Here is a 21,133-nt window from a genome sequence, read left to right as displayed (position 1 = left end):
TACACAGATATATGGTACAAATATTTTACTACATTTTATGCACTTATGAGGCACTGAGTGGAATTAAAGCCCACTGACGTCACAAAAATGCACATCTGAAGCTGAGACATACTCCAGTTAGCAAAATCCTTTCACTGTCATAGATATGTAGCACAACAACTGCACATAACATTGAGTAACAGTTAACAGGAAAAAAACAGTACCATACGAGGTCTACTCCTAACCTCCACAGCGGTACAATCCAGAAAATAGTGAATAAATGGTCAAATAAAGGCATAAAAGTACTTTAGTCTCTGAGGCTGAACAGAAGGAAGCAATTGCACTTTCTGTGTCAAGTTCAGTGATGACCCAAGGTAAGAGCCCCTGTGTCTGCTTAAAACATCTCATCAGGAAGTACATCACGCTGCTCCGTCAAGGTCCTAATGATTTAATACTGAATTTCTTCAACACAAAAACTGTTCTCTAGGTTTTTCTTTCCCCAGTTCTTTGGCACATCAACAAACACTTTGAGCCAATTTTGTCCCATTTTACTAACCTTCCTACACATTTGTCTTAAAGTTTAATTGTAAAATCTTTGTGTTCAACATTTCGCTGGGACAGATATTGAAGTGTCTTTGCTAAGAACTGCAGTTCTTGAAAAAGCTGTCTAAAGCATGGACTATGACTCATTTGAGGTGGATCAACAGCATAAACCACACCTAAACAATCTCGATTGGACTGTAGCCAGGTGAAAACCATTAAGACCTGAACTACAGTACATTCTTTTGCAGTACAGCAATGTCATAAGCCTCCATTAGGAGGATTAATGAGGTCACATGAAACTCAAATCTTTTTACTGAAATGGGGAAATGATGAGATTGCACATAAAAAGGGTTCAGTCATTTCATATTCTGCTAGTATACAAAATTAAGTTGTAATTTAGGTTTTATTTTATTTTTCAAGTGTTTTTTTAAGGAGACATACTTAGTGTGATCTGAAATACAACAAAAATCTTTGGGATGCACCAACTTTACTAATGTAATCGGCTTCCAGAGGTAGATGGGTAAAGACTAATGTGTGGCACATTCAAAAGACTTCACTACCAAAGGCAACACAGCATCTAATACAATTTCTCTGCGACAGAGTCACAAACTTGATAAAACATTCAGAACTGATTTTTTAATGTACAGTGATCTGCTGCATATTCAATCCCAATGAGAACAGAGTGTATGTGAAAGAGATAGCTGCTGTGTAACACGAATCCAAGTCACACACTGCTGGAATCACTTGAATTGTAGTAAGTCTTAAGATGTCAGAAGGGCCACCTGCGTAACTGCACTAAAATGCACAATTGTAATCACATACCATTCTTGAAAAATGGAAAAAGAGAACCCTACACTTTTGTCCACTTAAAGAAAACAAGGCACTAAAATGGGAAATAAATGATATTTTACTGCAGAAATTACATGCAGGGTAACTTCATTATTGTACTGAATCCTAAGCTATAAGTCCTGATTCTGTAGCAGTTTGGAAGCGAGTCAAAAATTAAGTTAATCAATGATGTTTTTCTTTTTTATTTCTAGCAGACTGAGAATCCAAATAAAAGCATTGCCTTGCAGGAGCTTGCCTTTTTTGTGTCTGAGCTAGTGATGGCATTCAAATGTTCATCTGGTTGACTCGTAAGCACGGTGCTCTGTTTAATTTCAGGACATTCCAGTAAGAGATTTGGAAAACGCTGTAGCTGATTTCAACAGCTGTGAGAGTGGGGGGAAATTATCTGGCTGAATTCTGATGCACAATACTTTGCTTAATGTACAGAACTGGCGAAACTGCACCACTGGCGGATGTGAAATGAAAGTGCAATGCTAATCTGAAACTCATAATGAACTTTCCCACCATCAAATACAAAACCAAGCTGAATATCAGTTTTGGTTAATGTTTGTTTCCACTATGAAGCTTGAGCTGGCTTTCTTATATTTGAGTCACAAAAAAGGTCATTTATGCTCAAGACTGACAGAAGATTGAATGCGTGCATGAAGCAGGTGTTTACCAGTTGCAATGAAAAATTCAAATAAATGTGAAAAGATGCAGTGGTAGTTGTGTTTGCAAGTGCCAATGCTATTAATAATTACAGTAATTTCAATAAATTATATTTATATTTGTTAATAGGCTTTTTTTGCCACTGAATTTGGAGTTTTTTTTTGGGAAAAGTTACTAACCCATGTTCTAATCAATTTCCAAAATAAGACAAAGCCTAGATTTAGCATATTAAGGGGAAACTGTGAAATTTTACAAATGTGAATGTTTTTTGTAGTGCTTAGTTAGATATTGCATTTATTAGAGGATATTATATTGTTGCCAAAGGAAAACAATTGTGCAGAAAGAGTTCCTGGATATAATTACACAAAGCCAAACATACCTTCAAGTGAGTGCTAATGATTGTCATTTAAAAATAACCAACTGTGAAAGCCTGACGTGTTTTGGAGTCCATTAGGATGCAAGGCCAAAAAAAAAATAATCCTGACGAATTAATCTTAAAACAAGGCTGCTGAAATTACATTTAATCAATAAACCCGTTCTTATGGCTATACTGTATAACTTTTTACCTTTGGACCAAAGCTACTTTCAATTACATACTATAAATGTATACAAATGATAGGAAACGAGGGGCAGAATTATGGTGACATTGAGAAACAGGGGCAGCAGATGATGAGATCTACTGTAATTGTACTCCCTTCTGAATATCTCAATCCTGCCTAGAATAGTCCTAACACAGCAATTCCAGGTTAAGCCTTCAAAAGAAACTTAGCCTTATATTATTTCAATTTAAATTGTAAAGAAAATACATGTGCTTAGTAAATAAAGTACAACGAAATCCACTACTGCATTTTCCTCTTAACATTAACTCCTGTAAAACTGATAATATATAAACATATATACTGTCTGCATAAATATATTTACATTTTTCTGATGTATTATGTTTTATATATATAAACCCTGTTGTTTCTTTTTTTGCAGGAGAGGAGGTAGGAGGGGAAAGTGGGATAATTTTTTAATATATATACTGTATACATCTCTTTGTGTATGTGCTTTTTGTATTAGAATTTTTATTGTCCACTGTTTACATATTCATGGGGAAATATTTTAGGGTAATAAAAAACCTAACCTCTGTAAATCTGAACCTATGTGCAGGAAGAGTCAATACTGTTCCTCGTTTTTGTTCATTTTAACATCACCAACCTTTAAGTCATTTAATTTTAATTTGCCAAAGTTTTCACTTTTGTGAACAAGGATCTTGTCCCACAATTCCACAATCCCCACTTAGGGTGCTCCTATTGGCCAGTTACAGACACATATATATATAACAGCGAATCTGTTTTACAAATTATTGTCAATGTCCTTTTTTAATGGAAGTCTGAAGTGCAAAGTTGCCTAATATGCACTTATGATTTTTTAAAAACGTTTTTACTTTTTTGCAGCCATCATGAACAATATGCAAATATTCTCCTTTTGGATGCTAGTTTAGAGAATATGTGACTGCTACTATATGCGAATAAATGAAGTATTTATATTTAATGAAGCTCAAATCCTATGCGAGGACAAGAATAAAATCTACACCAATATTTCACAAACTATATCACTCTTAGCTATTTTATGTTTAGGTTTGTGATTTTCAGAATTAGTCTGTAACTCAACAAATGCACCAAAGCATTATTAATGATCCCTTCCACACTCATTTAACACTTCCACATTTAACATTTCCATGGGAGTTAGTTCAAAACAAATATTCTCCAATACATTATAGCCAATATTTAGCTGTAGTAGCATTCTTCAGTATTTGTATCACAGCAAAAGCACAAACACTTCTTAATATTTTTAATCTAGTCTTGTTCTCAGATTAAATTTATCTCTGCTAAGTTGTACATTTACTTCAACCAACACTGTATCGTGTGAAAAATCACAGGAACAGTAAATAATCCTTGAGAACTGTTCCTAAGGCTTTGGGAAATTAAGCTACCATTCAAAAGATGTTTCCTTGAACCATAAGAATGTCTGTACTGGAGCCAAGAGTTTGCTGCAAAACAACACAGGGGGGAGGTGACAGCAAAACACAGGGCTGTGTCACCAGTTATATTTTTTTATCACTACTGGCTTTCCTCAACAGCAGATTAACTGGTTTTACATATAAACTGTATATCCTGAGTATCCTGTGTATGCTATTATATTTCTTGATAGCTATCATATAGTTAGGTTCACATCAATTGCAGGGCATCCCACGTCAGACACTAAACTATTTTGTTAATCAGTGTGCCACAGGCCATTAACAAAAAAACACATGGTGTGAATACCATTGGATTAAAGCAGTGGTTTGTGAAAGTTCCTACGTGTTTTGTACTATCTTCCACCTGGATTAAAGCAGGTGAGTTAGCTTGCTTAAATATGAACTTTTTAATATGACATGCTACATAATAGTTCTGTAGACCCTTATTTACAGTAGAGAGTAGAGAGGGAAGACATAGTGATAATTTGGGTGCGAAATCTACTTATAAATGACTGGCAGAGGAATGGCTGTTATTTATAAGTATAAGTATAAGATACTCCCTTGTAGCTCTTACTTGGGTCTTAAGTTGGAAAGCTCTGTAACAGTTTAATCACAGAAAATGAGAACACAGATTTTTGAATCATTACTTATCCAACAGAAAGAGTGGAGATCACAAATTGCACGTCTGACATTCTCTCTGTCTGGATGACTACAGTTTGTGCAGTCCTCTAATTCCTATTATTCTTAATGAGCAAACGTACATGCATACATTTAAAACAGAAAATGATGTGAGTTGTACACACCATTTAAACTTCCTGTACAGCACAAAGACCTTTTCGCCTTTTCAGACTTTTACTTTGCAGTGCTGCAGTGACCACAATGCAATTCAACCTCCTGTAAAGTAAACAACGCTATCCTACAGCATGAAGACACTGCTTTTTCAGGTGTGGTACAGCTTACAGCTGATGTACAGTAATATTCGAGAATGACCACCTCACCTCAGTATTTTGCTTCCGACTACAATTGTCTAAAATATCTGGATCCTATTTAACTTCAGAAAATGCTCCTCATTTTGTTAGCAGACAACACACCCACTTACACAATCCATCCTGAAATTTGCTAATAAAGCAGTAAATATGAATCAGTCTGTTTTTCCTCAACAATTAAATTAACTCGCCTGCATGAGGTACAGCTACATAAACACCAACTACATATGATGTAACCTTTCAGCTGCAGACAACTCTGAAGGGTGTTCAACTTCAAGTATGTGAAAATCTAAAACCTGTGTGAATTTGAATATCTGTAAATCTAACACCAGTTTAAGGACATTTACATTGGAGCGTAATTTAGAAGGCAGAAAAGAAATGCTGCACCAGAGCTAAGAACTCCCCCAGAATTTGACTACTTTCCAAGCTAACAAGAATTAGCAAACTTTAGAGATGAGAGCTGTCCAAACCTCCAGAAGCCCAAAGTTAATTTTAGCTTACATATTTCTTGTGTGTTAAGCTGTAGTCCACAGCTTGTGGTTAAAGTCTACTTTTGTTTCGTTTTAGCGTACTGAGAGTCTCTTGGGAACCTCAGTGTCCCCCCTCTGTGGTTGACAGGCTGTCCATTTTTGCCTCTTTCAAATTTGCAGCTTGTTTCTTCTGCTTTGTCTTTGACTTCCTCAGCATGTGAACCTTTTGAGAGAAACATGAAAGAAAAAATAAGGAATAAAAAGAAAAAATACAACCAATCTTTGTTTCCAATCATTGCTAAAGACTGTTTCCAAGAGACCAGATGTGAAATTACAAAATAATGGACACACTATTGGAAAACTTAATATACTATTCAAAACCTGAGTGATGAAACAGGAGACTTCTAAAGGTAAATTAAGTTACAGCAAATGTCGGCAAAAACTTAAAAAAAAACTGAAATGTGTTGATTGCATACGTTTGCAGACCTGTGAACTCAATGTACTGTGGAAGCACCTTTGGCAGCAATTACAGCTGTAAATCTTTTTGGATCTCAACCATGTTGCACACAGGCGTGGTGCTATTTTTGTCCATTCCTCGTTAGGCAGATTTACTCAAACTCTCTCAGGTTCCATTGAGATTGTGTATAGACAGAGATTTTCCACAGATTCTTAATAGGATTCAAGTAAGTCAGGGACATGGTCACTCAAGGACATTCACTTTCTTATTCTTAAGTCAACCCAGTGTAGCTCTGGCCTTGTTCACTGAATCTCAGTCTTGCTGAAAAGTTTTTTTTTTCCTTTAGCATTCACCTGTACTTTCCTCCATCCATTCTTCCCTTCAATCCTAACAGCCTTTCCAATCCCTTTTCATGAGAAGCATCTCCCTATAGCATGAAACTTCCACCTCCATGCTTAACTGTGGTCTTGGCACTAGACATTATGTTTTAACATTTAGACCATTTGCCACATCGCTCAGGTGCTTTGTTGCAAACTTCACGCAGGATTTGAGATTTTAATTTTCAGTTCCCCAGGCTATTGTTGACCCACAGACATTTTCTCCCACCTCAGCCACTGAACTAGGAAACCACTTTCCAAGTTGTCGCTGATCTCACAGTGCTCTCCCTAACCAGTTTCCTCCTCCTTGCCCAGCTGCTCAGTTCGGAGGGACAGCCTGATCTAGGCTGTGTCTGGGTGGTATGATACACCATCCACTTCCTCACGATTGACTTCACCATGTTGAAAAGGTCTGTGTCTGTTTACTATTTTATCCCCAAATTGTTCTGAAAGCTTCTTGGGTTTCATGGCTGAATCATTGTTAAAAGTTCACCACCTGACAGAGATCTTACAGAGACAGATGTATTTATTCGAAACTCATGTGAGCAACTCTACTTGCACACAGGCCGAGGTCACAAAACTAATCATGTTACTTGTAAAGGTACTTTTGTGTAACTAAATTAGTTTAGGTTTGCCACAGAAGAGTTTAAATATTTATTGTAATAAGGACTTTCTCTTTTTTTTTAAGATGTATTATTTGTTTCTTCCCGCTTCTTGCTTTGAATGTGCGAAATTGTGTATATAACAAACTGTACAGTAAATTCACCTTCAAAGTCATGGCTAAAGCAACAAAATGTGAAAACTGCAAGAGACTGGATACTTTTGCAAAATACTGTATACAGTATATAGAAAAAAACCAATATTAATCATACAGGCAATTATATGGGAATGAACATCCTGTTAGAAATAACCTAATTAGGACAAAAGAGCAACCAGATGTGGGTTCAGTTTAAATTTGTCCAAGGAGAGGATAGAGAGTAGTAAAGTGTGCAATATCAGAAAGCCCACTAAGACCTGAATTGCTAAAGCCTAATTTTAAATCATGTTAAACTTTATCTGCCGGGAAGTTAGAACTGCTGAGAAAAGAACTACACTATACTCAATGTAATGAAAGGAAATAACCCGGAATCCAAAATAATCTTCAAGCTCACTAAGCCAAAAATACCTTCTTACATGATACTTGATTTAATTGTTGGTGTTTTTACTGTGACATGTTAGAGGCCAAAGAGTTCATTTATATGGATTTAACAATATTTGATCAAAATGCTTCTAAATCCTAGTCAGAGGTTCTTTAACAGACCCTATTTTTTTCTTCTACAACATATTCCAAAACATGGAGACGATAAATGGGACATGCACAAAGAATGACTAATGATTTAGGTTGTTAAAATCTTGACTTCAAAACTATGATGTCAAAATTAAAAAAAATATATGTTTCTTTTTGGATAAAAACAAAATAGGACAGTAAGCACGTTGCCTGGACTCGAGTTCAGAAATATCTTTAGTGGTTAACAAGTATTAAAAAAAGACATGATTTAAGTGTTAATCGGGAGAACTGCACTAATACTAATCGATAAATATGTTTAGTGAACAATATGAAGGAATTTCTGAAGTGCTCAGAGTAGGGTGCTGTCCACCCTCACCTTAGGCCCAGCTGCAGAGATAATGATCTGTCCTGGTGCCTGAATCCAAGGCTCCCCGTCCACTTGCACCGGAATGGGCTTCATCACAGTGATTCGGATATAATTCCCCTGAGCGATCCGGATTCCGGAGCGCAGTCCACTCTGGACCTGGCCCTGTAATGGGCAGATTACACCACAATAAGACGAAACATGTTATTTGTAACTATTACACTTCTATGTGTACAAAACCGGTGTTTCTGTCATGTATATCTACAATCTTTTTATATCAACAAGAAAGAGTATATTTGGATGGCAAATACTGTAATACAAAAAATAATTTGATGAAACTGACTAAATTTGAGAGAACTTTCCTTCAAGAACCTAGTTTTTATGCAGCTATGTTGTTAGCATCTGTGGAGGTAAACCTTTACTTTGCATCTTATTAAATTGATTTTTAATTAAAGTGGATACCCTGTTAACCTAACAAAACCTCAGTCCACAACTGAATGCTTAGAAAGATTAGCAGTAAAGCTTCAGGTTTAACACTGATCTCTGTGGTTTACCCTGTTTATTTTATGGACTTATTTAATGCTCACCTTATCACATCCTTATTCTGTGAACTTTAAGCCACCACTGAAAAATGGCATCACCTGGATTTAATTAGCAAACCAAGTGCCGATAAAGGTTTACTGTATGATGGGTATCACCAGACCCTCATTGTGAAGTCCTATGTGTCACCACTCACTAAGAAATATGTGGCCTTGAACCTATTTTAATATCCTACTGAACTGCTGACAGCTTATGACTAGGAGACTCAAAAGAAAATTGTAAAGTGTGGGTAGCTGTCAGAGCTCAAACTTAATCTTTAAAACTTTATAGAATTTTATTGTCCATCTTAAAGGGAGGAAATTTGTCATTGGCATCACCATAAAAAAACGAAGAAAAAAACCCAATACAAAATACACATTAAAAACAAACAATATTCCTAGCCATTCAATAATACACATATTGCATACATCCCACTTTCCCCCATATTACACATCATTACATTCATCTCTTGGCTTCATACAGGAGACGATCACTTAGCTGTGTTTAATATACACCTTGCACAAGGAACAAAAGACTTCTTGTTTTGACTAGAATCACATTTAAACTGTTGATCATTATCTTTATATTAATCAATACTTTCTTTGCTAACCCATCTCGATTATTATTAAATCTGCATTTTTTATAGAAAGACCTTCAAATAATATGAGTGGATTGAATTCTAAAGTTTAAGAAAGTTATTACACTGCAGATAGCCAATTTTGGACAGACTAACACTGTAGGTGCTTTTTAGGGAACTTAGGCTCCCTAAAGACCTTCCCGGCTGTAGATGCAGAAAAAGTGGCAAAGGAACACACCTAGAAACAGGATCAGACATTTAAGCACCAGGAGAGAGTTTCACTGATTTGAAGGGTAAAGAATTTGTTGTTGTAAGCATTTCGAGCAACGGCAGGTGCAATTTAGCCAATTCAAACACTCTACAATCGTCTGGTTCTTGAGGTGAAGAGGAAGAAGGGGCTCACCATGTGCACCACACCAGTGACCCCCACTACTTCCAGCATGCCATCATCGATACGGGGCTTCCCAAACCTCCCATCGCTGTCCGAACCCCACAAGTCTGCTCCAGATCCCCAGCTGTGAAGAGAACACACCGCAGCGTAATGTGTTTTACCCCCCAAAAGCAGACTTTCTATAAAAAGCTATCATGAGGTTTTTGCCATCACAGGATTCCCCATAAAATCACATTTAAATCTCAGCTCAAACCAAGGATCCACTATCAACTGTTTATTAAGTGATCCTTGGTTGTTATGCACACACCCAGACACACTACTCTGTCAAAGGGACAGAGATGAAGTTTCTAAGACCTTTGGTACTGAAAAAGGGGTCAATGAGTCCACCACTGATGCAGGCAGGAACATGCTCCTGATGTGAAAGAGAGGCGTTTCACAACAGAAAGGGGGCAACACCCATTGTCCATGAAGTCTGAACACTTGCCTAAACCTCTCTGTGACTTTTACTTGTAAAATGGTGACTTTTACTTGTTTTTTATCATAAAATAAATCCAGTAACGAACTGCAGAAAATTTGTTTCTTGACTGCCTTCCACCCCCCCACCTAGACTTAACTCCCAAGTCTGTTGTCAACTTATCTTGCCTGCCTTTGCTCCAACAGGATAAACTGTGATTATGCTGTAATTTAAATTTAAAAAAATGTCTTGTGACACTTATCTAGGAAGGCATTTTCTACTCTTTAATTGTTCTCTGACATGAAAAACACTCCCATTTACCTTTCCTGTGAGCTTCCAGAATGTTCCAATATAGACTCTGGAACAATGTGCACTTCACAGTAAATACCTACTGAGTAGTTGTTTAGTGATTAGTGTTAAACTGAACAGCTCACCATTCAACCTCAATGCGCTATAATCTATTCAGATTCATATTCTTATCTATTCAAATCTCTGTGCTGGTTTGAAAAAGCACTGGTCTTGCTCCCAGAGCAGGATTTTCTGCTATGTGTTTACTTTTAACATTTTTTTTACATAAGACACTATGTGGTTGTCAAAAAGACATATACTGTATTAAGATAAAGCATCCAAATAAATTGTATCACACTATTTATGCATATAGGATTTTATAAAGTACATGGATTTGGAATATGAAATGTTTTTAATATCATTTTGAGAACTCTGGCCACAATTCACATTAGTGGTTTTCACAACTGCATAAGCACTGAATCACCTCATTAGAAAGAGTATTGATTGGGCACAGGTGTTGTGATGACTTAACCTGCTGAATGTCAAGGCAGGTTATAATCAAGAACCAATATCTCTTGATGCCATAAACATGATCGAGGCTGCATTTTGTCAGCTTACTGTCACTCATAATCTGGGGTGTTTACGGTAAGTGATTTCTAACCTGTCAAGACATTTCAGTCAAACACAACCCATCAACGATGGGCCGCAAATCATGACACCTCGCCAAGATCGATGGGCAGGTCCAATTATCTGTGCAGGAATTGTTGCTGCTCAGTCCACTCAGTGATTAATGGGAACCTGACAGGATGACACTGCATTGACCTCACATCCTGCCCTTTTCTGTAGACTCATCCTGAAAGGGGAACAGTCTAGGAGGAGGACAAATGCTCCCGTGCTATTCAAGAAACAGCAGCTTTCTTGTGCAAGTTATACAACAGATATGCTACTTTCTAGATTTGAGTCCCATTGAATATTTCTGGTATGATCCAGGATGAATTGTGACATTTTGGCCTCAGACCAGTGTCCAGGCTTGTTCAGGCCCTACAAGAGGAATGGGACAGAATCTGACAAGACAGCAACAACCTGGTGCAAAGTATGTGTAACAGATATAAAGCTAGCCACACATAGCATGTGACTTTCACAGTAGACCTTAATATTGTTACTCAGCATTTAATACAGCTTGTATTAACTTGTGTAATGAAACAAGTAAAGGTTTATTCCATGCTGAAAAGAGAAGAAACACAACGTCTTGGCTATGGAACCCTCTTCGAGTCACCTACTTGAATTGCTTGTGTAATCTGCTCCAAAAAATGTCAGCGCACATGCGATGAAAAAAGATTAAGTCCATTTCTTGTTAGCATTGTGAATGGTTTGCTTTAATTTTTTAGGAGCTCAGTATATTTCGTCACTTAAATACAGCACTGAAATTTTAACTAGAGCTGTTAAAAGTTGTCCTTTGATGCTTGCACGCTGTATTAAAAGACTGTTTGGCTGTGTATAAGAATAGTACCGACTTCTAATTTCAAAGTCTGACCTGGGAATGTTGAGGAAGATGAGGCCCTCAATGTTGGGGAGCTCTACATCCTGCTTGTCCACCTGCAGCTTGAGGTCCTTGTGCAGATTCCGGTTATGACTGAGCTTCTGTAGCCCCACCTTCACATACACCCCTTTGTTGTGAAACCTGGAAGAGGAGGCCAAAGACATGTCCAACAAGCCGTGAAGACAGAAGAGACCACCTTAGAGTCAGAGCAGGGCTTTGTCATCAGCCAGCAACAAGGTGGGACTGCCCCTCTCTACCGGACTCAGCTCACAATGCTCCCAACGCGAACTCAAAGATGAGTCACTCCTCCAGCTGGGGTTCACAAAGTGGAAAGAAGCAGACAGCACAACACTACTTATACTATTATTCTACAGATTTTAAAATAGAAACTTTGGGTCCTAAATTTCAAACACTAAAATACCAATGGGGATTAGGCATTGGTAAGTATTCTGACTGCAGAGCTCTACATATTTTAGGTTACTGCGTAAATTAAGACCAAGTCAAATTAATAAATGCCCAGGCAGATTACAGTCAAGACAGTCTGCTCATGACAATACAGCATCACTGTAAAACAAACCAGGAGTGGCAAGCGAAACAGAAAAAAAAATAGAAACCAAATGAATACTACATTCTGGAACAGTATTTTATGTGTCGGTTAAAGATAATATTTTTTTCCTCATTCTCTTTCATCTTAAAATAAATTCAGTGTATTTAAAAAAAACGTTTTAAACAGGTACTTGTTTGTATGCTTGCTATTGGTCAATGAAAAGGCCTAAAAGCACGATTAGCTAATGCAATTCAACATCACAGCACTTGGATGAGAGACATATTAGCAAGACAACCCATATAGTCCCTCTCCACATGAAATAGTTATATTTCTTTAGGTTTTATTAAAAAAAGTAAGCTAACTGAATACAATGCTCATTATTTGTTTCACTTTTTACTTTGAACAAGAGCTACCTTTTACAAACCAAAGAGAATGTACAAGTTCTATTTGTACTTAAATAAAATCCCCATTATTGATATTTCATACAGATTGTAAAATAGAAACTTGGGGTCCTATATTTAAAACACTAAATTACCATTGCTTCCTATGGGGATTAAGCATAGGCAAGTATACTGACCGCAGGGCTCTGTATATTCTAGGTTACCGTGTAAGCTAACAGACAGATACCAGTAACATGATTAACTTCACTGTAACATACTGTAAGGATGAAGAGATGAATGAATTTTAAAGGCAACAGAAAAGAGTTAATTAAAAGTTCTTGTTTCATCATTTTTACGCAATGAAAAACAAGTTATGAAATGTGTTTGTTTTCATTTACTTTCAGTATTAAATGCAACCAACACCTGACATGATATACTGTAACTGAATGCGTGACAGAGATGATAAAATTGTTTTCACTTAATTCATTACTTGGAGAATTCTTTCTGCCTGTTTTCAGGGAAATGTAATGGCCTTTTTCTGGGACACTGCATATCACATGCACTTTATGAAACCTTTTTCAATTTTACGGCCTGAAATTAACTTAAATTTTATAGTTTATGAGCCTCTATTTACTGTACATGGAGTATGTGTCAAATCCATAGTACATGTACTGTATACTGTTATTGTACAATTCCCAATTGCACATTATACATTTTGATTTCTGTTAGATTTGAGGTCTTGAAACGTTTAGCATATTAAACCATAACTGCACAATTTTACTTGTAAAAAAACAGTTTCAGCTCTGGAATCCTAAGAAGGTTAGATATGATCTTTAACCCTTTGGGATATTTGGAACAAACCCAGGGGGCCAAGGAGAGCTGCTGTTGGCACAGTTCAAGGAACATTTGTCTGACTTAACAGATTTCATTGCTGGTTAACTGGAAACTCTGGGTTGGTGGGTGTTCTCGTATTTCATGTATTATGGACTGGGGGAAAACCTGAAAAATATGTTCCCAAAAAAAATCTGTGGGACAAAAACATGACTTTCAGAATTCCTCTTTTGTCTCACAATGTTTTCAAAGAGGAATTCAAACAGTTGTCTGTCTGACTAAAAATGCCTATAATGTCATTCCCACCTGCGTACCCACATCATAAATCGATAATCGACTGTGTAGAAATCTACAGGAATGCAGCAATTTTAAGAATATTAATATAGCTATTTGGAATATTTATAAATAACATACACAAGAAGATTTCATAAACAAGTCCCAAGTGCCATTAAAACTCCTTTGTCAATGGAGGCCTCATCCAGATTAAGAATTTAGTGAAAAGAAAAACACTAGGTACAGGGGATACCTCTATGACTGGGAAACACAGAGATACACAGGATATTTAGTTAGGTCTTTTTTGTAATGAACACAGAGTTTTATGGTCAGCCATTACTTTTTAATGGTTCCACTTTTTATGAATTGAATGGGTTTATTACTGCCAGACCTCTGCCAGCACAGTTGAATGAGATAAGATGTTCTCCCAGACCTGTTTGACACAGACACCTGTTTTCTTTTTCAGTCACATCCTAGTAGGCAAAGTGCAACACAAGGGGATTCTGGTACATTGTAAGCTGAAGATACCCCAGGTGACTGCCACCCTCTCACCTCCTACCAGAGAAGATTTTCAGCAGTACCTGCTATTAAATTTGCCTGGTTCTTCCTCTCTGGCATGGTGGAAATCCAGACTCAGCTCGGCATCAATCCCCAGTCCACAGTAATTACTCATCTGAACGATCTGCAACAGTGTAATGAATGCTTTCAATATTCGGATTGTCTTGCAAGATAAAACTATAATTACTTCACCAACTGCCTAACTACTGCTGCTCATTTTGTGTGCTTTCTGGGCTGATCTGTAGTTACTTTATAGTCTCTCATGAACTGAAAGCTGTATGATTATAAAACTCAATGCCATTGCAACAAACTTTTGATTGGACTCAAGATCTTTTGCTGATTTGTCACAACTAAACATTTACAACAATAAGAGAATATATCAGAAAATGCCCAAAGACATATAATGTTCAAACAATTTCATATTTTTATAGTAACCATAACTCTGGTGTAGACTAGTAAATAGTCTTTTTACTTCCCTGCTGTGTTACTGTTTGAATAGTTTTGTGCACACACAGCATTTTGTAAGTGCTAAACTTGAATATAGTAGACTTATGAGTAAAAAATGTTAGTGCTGAACTTTCTCATTTAAGCTTTAAATTTCGATTTCACTTAGGGTATGGGGGAGTTCTTAAAGTGTGTCTTACATATACTGTATGTACACAATTAAGCATTAGGGCACTAAAACGGATTTGTGTGTTTTAATCTAAGGGTTGTAATTTTGTGAATGAGCACATTTTGCATTTCTGCAATGTTTTTATCCCTGACAATCCTAAAGCTTTAGCTTTAGTAGTAGGAGATGAGTCTCTTCATTCACCATGCAAGGACTGTGGTGCATAAGACCGTGTGTGGCAGAGGCACATCACCAGATATGCAGCTGAAGAAAGCATGACAAATGCTTACATTCATCATAAAATCTTACAACTGTCTTAGATATATTTTACTTCCTAAAAACTGAGAAAAAACTTGGGATCACAGCTAATACAAGGTGTGTCAGACAGCCTTAGAAAGCACGGGTTACCTTAGGTGGCTCCAAGATCCCATTTTCTTTCCCATCATCCACCACCTCCTGGGCATCCAGCAGTATGGTCCAGCGGTCCATCTGCACCTCATCCGCCTCGTCCACAGCGACAAGGATGTTGTAAGGGTCCTCCCCACTGTACCCCGCCCCCCAGCGCAAAACCCTGGCCAGGTCATTGCCTGCAAAGACAGAGACGGTGACGGTTTTTCACTGAGAGGGAATCCCAATGCATTATTAACCCAAGTACAGAGTCAACTAGGTGAGGAAATGAGGAATTATTTTAACACTTCAGCTTAAAAAGAAAATCTAGGTAGGCTAGACTGCAGAAGCTTTAAGCTCAGTTAATAAAACGATTTGCAGTGAACACAGTCTGGCACCTGCCACCGTAATGTGGCATTGGTTTAGAATTTCTGGTCCAGAGTGAAGACTGCCACCTATCGGTCTACTACCACCACTTTCTCTACAGCATCTTGATAGTCCTCACTGAGTCCCTACCTCAGTCCAATCTAGGTCTAAGAGAGACTCAGAATGCCACACAGCGTGAGTGTGGGAAACAGCAAGACAAATTTTTCAGGTCATGAGAATTTGTCCAAGATACTAGTTGAACAGTTTTGTTAGTTACTCTCTGTCCTACTTTAGGCGATTGCTTACCTAAGACTAGATGACAAGCCATTTTTATTTCAGTACTCTTACTGTCTGCTACTAAATTTACCCACATCACAAATCTAGTGAACTAGAAACTAGAAGCACCTAGTGTGTTGGTACACTTAGAAGAATAATGCAAACTTTTGGTGGAAAAAGGTAAATTGTACAACTACAGTTATCCAGTTACATTTAATCCATTCAATTTATTTTCTAACTGCTTTATCCAATTCAGGGTCACGGTGGTGATTTCCGGGTGCAGGGCAATATAGAACTTGGACAAGACGCCAGTCTACTGCAGAGCACACACAGTCACAATCATGCATAAACTCACAACAGGGCCAGTTTTCCCAGAAGCCAATTAACCTACCAATATGTCTTTGGATTGTGGGAGGAAACCGGAGCACCCAGAGCAAACCCACAGAAACATAGGGAGAACATACTGTACATACTCTATACAGATTGTACCCGAAGAAATGAATCCAGAACTGCAAGGCAGCAAAGCTAACCAATGATCCTTTGTGCTTCCCCTATTCCTATAATATTTAGTGTAAAGGAACTACTAGATTTAATTGTAATTTTTTTAACATTAAATTGTCCATATAAGATTTAACAACTTATACAATTAAAAAATTCCCACGTAAAGACTACAGAGCTAAAAATGCCTGAGACTACAACAACAAAGATAATAATCTTATTTTAAAGCAATTTAATGATTTTCAAGAAACACAATGCAGTGATATAGAACAATTCTGACAAAAATAAAAATCCAAGTTAAACCTGGTCACAGATTACAAAGTGATTTGAGGGATACCAGAAGATCCTGACCTGCAATGTTAAGGCTAGAATGAGCAACCAGATCAGTAAATCTTCTTAAGAAATAACATCTGAACTCAATTATACCCACTGTTTATTGCATGAATATTTGACTAACGTTTATTATAATAACTTGCATTTCCTCTTTTTTGGTATTGTTCATGACCATACAAAATGCACATAAAACAAATATGTAATGAAAACCAGGAAAACAGACTGAAATATTATGTGGTTTTCAGGGCTGCTGTGTGCTTTTTACCCTCCTTACTTCATTTTGTGAATATGGTTTAAGAGAAGGAAATCTGAAAGAACACAATCAATATTCCCTCGCTCTACCACTACACTAGATGGGCTTAGCGCATTTACCCCAAAAATAATAAAGGGGGTTTTGCCCACTTCCATTTCAAAACTGGAAATCAGACTCCCAAAGAAGTTTGATGCATTTCAGGGCTCGGGAGCTTTGACCCTTGCATAACCCCGTACAGATGTAGCAGAAAAGCAAAACCATTTTTTCGGTATCCTCCACACCTGTGTATGCAAGTGTCATCCGCACATGACAGATCTGGCTTCTGCTCTTTGGTTAGACACAGATGGTAAGATCTGAACTCAAACTGGGGGGTTTAGCCTCATTCTCACCTGTACCCAGGGGCACTATGCCAATGGCCGGCTCTGAGCACGCCAGCTTGTGCCGAACTTCCTCCAGCACACCCAGTACCCAGCCCACTGTGCCGTCCCCTCCACACACCAGGATTCGGAAATACGGCACCTCCCGGAAGGTGTGCAGCCTGGAAAGAGAGAGGAAACATGGATGACTGAAGTGCAATTTGTCTTTCATCTACACTATAATGTGCAGAACTTTCTAAGGGTAACAGAGAACATCCCACAGTGACCTTGAGACTGATTAGTCTGGCCCTGTTGGTTTGTCAAAGAACATGCCAAGACGTCTTTCACCACCTCCATAATTACAAGATATGACTTCCAATTACTCTGCAATGCGAAGCATTTCCATCCATTCCAATGTGATGATTTTTTCCCCCAATAAACAATAATGGTATTTTTGCCATTAAATTGCCATTAAATTGCCTTTGGAAGAACTGAGAGGTTATTTTCAAGATTTCAAAAATAAATATTTAACCTGATACTTTGCTCTAATATATTACAGAACATATTATAGAACATAAAAAACAATGGAACATAAAAAATGCTCCTTCAATATATGATCATGTTGCATCTCTGATCTTCTAGTGATGCACTTTGACTCTTCAAAGAGGGAGAGGATCAGCAGGTGTTCTAAATTGCAACATTCTTTATCTTATTAATTAAAAATTTTATGTATTGGAAAACTCAGTAAATCTGAACTATAAAAATCTGGTTTTCCGAACATGTCACAGAGGAAAGTAAAAGTTAGTTTAAGGGGAAATGTTTCAGTTCAGGGGTTAAAATGGTATTCTAAATACAATGTGTACAAACATTTAACACAACCATTATTTCATAAAGAACTTACACACAACAAATTGACTTATTAAATAAAAATGTCATGTAACATTATCAGGGGTAAGTTCCAGGTTAAGCACAACCTACTAATGCTATGGTGATAAACTGCAGTTTAAAAAGAATATACAGAATGTAATTCACAAACTCCAGGCTAAAGTGTTACAATTAAAATTACACACATCACACAAGAACACTGATGTTACTTGCATTCAGACTAACTGTTTTGGTATCAAAAAAGAGAAGAAAGGGATAATCAAATAATTTGTATAATCCTGAAATGATAACGATTATATACTATTGTAAACTGAGGCACAGACAAAAACAGTTACTACCTAGTGACAGATTTCATTTGTTTAAATACCTCTTTGCAAAACCTTAAAGAACGAAGATTGTTCATGAGTCAGTATTGAGCACTAAGGCTAAAGTCAGTAAAACAGCACCCAAACTGTTTGGACAGTGGAAAGAGGGGAAAAGGTTCTGAAACAGACAGGCTAATTTGACACTTGACTTTTATTTAGAAAAATGAGCTCCTGTAAAATTGTAATTAAATAACTTTTAAACTATAAAAACAAATTAAGAACAGTAACCATAGTTAAATATTGTACTGATAACTGTTTACTAGTTAGTTATGAATGGTGATATTTTTATTCTTTTTGCAGAACTTTTGCTGTCTTTCTCCAGCCTCTTCACCTTTTTCATAAACTCTAGTTTTTTTTTGTAGGTGGCTGTAAGTTGAAATTGAGTCACTATAAATCATGCTGGTTGATTACATTCTACCTGCTATCTAGCTACTGTGCATAAGTCAAAGTTATATTCTTAATCATTTTCCTTTTATAAGACTTCCTCAGGAGCTGTCAAATATACAGTAGTCTCCAGTTCAATACTTATGACTGTAGTAGGCATTGACTATAGGTTTTATTGAAAATGCCCTAGTGATTTATTTGAATTTCCACTTTGGTAGTGTGTTTCATTTTTATTTACCCTGTCTTTTCAAATGTGACCTTAAGTCTGTGGTGCATTTTGGGTACAAATAAACAAAACACCCTTCTTAATTCAATTAACCAGTTCATTTAAAAAGGAAAATAAATACTTCTAGAAAGACATAAAACAATTCTTTATGATAACATGCTATGACCTTGCCAATCACCACCATATGCAATGTTCAAATATAATTAAAAAAAGATAAGTTGTACTTAGTTTCTAGTACTGAGTGCTATGTTTTAAATCAATTATTTCTTTCTTACTTTTATTCAGCATCAACTGAAAGTGGTGGGGGGTATTTGTATTACATTTCTCCCTCCTGGTTTGGCAGTGCCGATGATATTAGCAGATCAGACCATTAAAACTATTGTCCGGAAGTTGATAGAAGACAAAACTGCAAATTTGAAATTGTGCTCTAAAGTAGAAGCTTTTGTAAAAGTAACAAAGAATTAAAACACACCGGGAGATTTACTTTATACACTATTTCATATTTTGTTTCCATAGGACCTTAACATAGTCAAAATCTAGCAAGATTATATGATGCATCTTTACCCGGCTAAAGGTCCTCCACTGGTCAGTTCGAAGACTTGGTGAGGGTTAAGTAGTTTTCTGAAACTGTAGAGGAGGTCGCGACCTTTAAGTCCGCCACTTTTGGGATTTACAAATACAAGCAAGGGGCAGCAATCCCGCGGCAGTTTCTTATGCTACAAAAAAAATGGAAAAAAAACAATCAGTGTGTTACATCTTCTCTAGCCACAAATCTGTCCCTCCACTTTTGGACAACCGCTTAATCCAATATGGAAAGCAAGCAATGGATTCAAGGCAAGACACACCCTGGAAGGGACGCCAGTTGATCATAGGGCACACACACAAACACAAACACAGGCACAGACTCGCATGAGTTCCAGTTTTCCCAGAATCCAATTAACCAACCAGCATGTCTTTGGACTGTGGGACAAATTCAGAGCCCTGGGTGGGAAATCCATGGGAACTCGGGAAAAACATACAAACTCCACGCAGGAAGCATCCCAGGTCCAGATTTAAACCAGGAGCCCCAACACTGTGAGGCAGCAATGCTAACCTCTGCACCACTGTGCTGCCCCCAGTCTTTAATAAATCAGATATTTGGTTGTATAAAATGAATGAGTTTTAATTATCCTTTTGTTTAGCTAACCTTATTAAGTATTTAAGAAGTCATCATACAGTGCTTTGCATTCCATACTGATACATGACAGCAGGTGTCACTATTTACTGATGTGAAACTGCCACAGTAAGAGATAAGACAAGACTAAGAATGCAATACTTTATGTCTGCACTAGAGTACGCAAGAGGTCTTTGAAGTCCAATTCAGTCATCAACACAGCAGGTAAAAACATTTGTTGTGTTTCAAGCTATTGGTTTGTAAAACCCAAGTAATGCTCTTAGAATTTCGTTTTTTTCACGCATTATAAAAAAAGCAGTGAACACAATTTTCTTTCAGTTCCAGTTTTAGACAAAACATGCCATATTCATGACTCCTAGAAAGTTAGAAATATGTGTCAAAAGCACAAATGATCAAAAGCTGCTAATGTAAATTAAAATAATAATGATTTATTTGTTACTGCTGCTTAAGAAAGATTATCATGGCTAAATTCTGCACTCAAAGAAATGAAAATGGGAGAAAAATAGTTTACCATAATTTCAGGAATGACTAATGAATACAGCTGCTTGCCGTTGATTGTAGTGTCCTTGGCTAGCATGTATATCCTCTCAGCTTCCGAAAAACAGGATATGTCCAGTGCCACAGCTCCTAAAACACATTCACTAGGATTTAGTTTGCCAA

At 37.1% G+C, this 21,133-nt stretch overlaps 1 protein-coding gene across 2 annotated transcripts in view; it reads right to left on the bottom strand.

Annotated features, from left to right (window-relative positions):
• Window positions 1-1,542: 1,542 nt before the first annotated feature.
• Window positions 1,543-21,133, bottom strand: part of dgkq (diacylglycerol kinase theta) — a 79,361-nt gene continuing 59,770 nt past the window's right edge. For both annotated transcript variants that reach the window (XM_088626445.1, XM_088626454.1), the window contains 9 exons: window positions 20,985-21,100; window positions 19,864-20,015; window positions 17,473-17,621; window positions 15,379-15,557; window positions 14,384-14,484; window positions 11,766-11,912; window positions 9,502-9,613; window positions 7,955-8,107; window positions 1,543-5,700 (listed from right to left, as the gene is read on the bottom strand). In XM_088626445.1, the coding sequence (XP_088482571.1) occupies window positions 5,599-5,700; window positions 7,955-8,107; window positions 9,502-9,613; window positions 11,766-11,912; window positions 14,384-14,484; window positions 15,379-15,557; window positions 17,473-17,621; window positions 19,864-20,015; window positions 20,985-21,100 (1,211 nt within the window). In that variant the 3' untranslated portion in view covers window positions 1,543-5,598. The remainder of the gene's footprint in view (window positions 5,701-7,954; window positions 8,108-9,501; window positions 9,614-11,765; window positions 11,913-14,383; window positions 14,485-15,378; window positions 15,558-17,472; window positions 17,622-19,863; window positions 20,016-20,984; window positions 21,101-21,133) is intronic.

This window comes from Lepisosteus platostomus, chromosome 1, assembly GCF_059453375.1.
Source record: "Lepisosteus platostomus isolate fLepPlt1 chromosome 1, fLepPlt1.hap1, whole genome shotgun sequence".
In the NCBI taxonomy this organism is placed as follows: Eukaryota; Metazoa; Chordata; class Actinopteri; order Semionotiformes; family Lepisosteidae; genus Lepisosteus; species Lepisosteus platostomus.
Note: the sequence above shows the minus strand (reverse complement) of the source record. Positions and strands in the feature narration are given on the sequence as shown.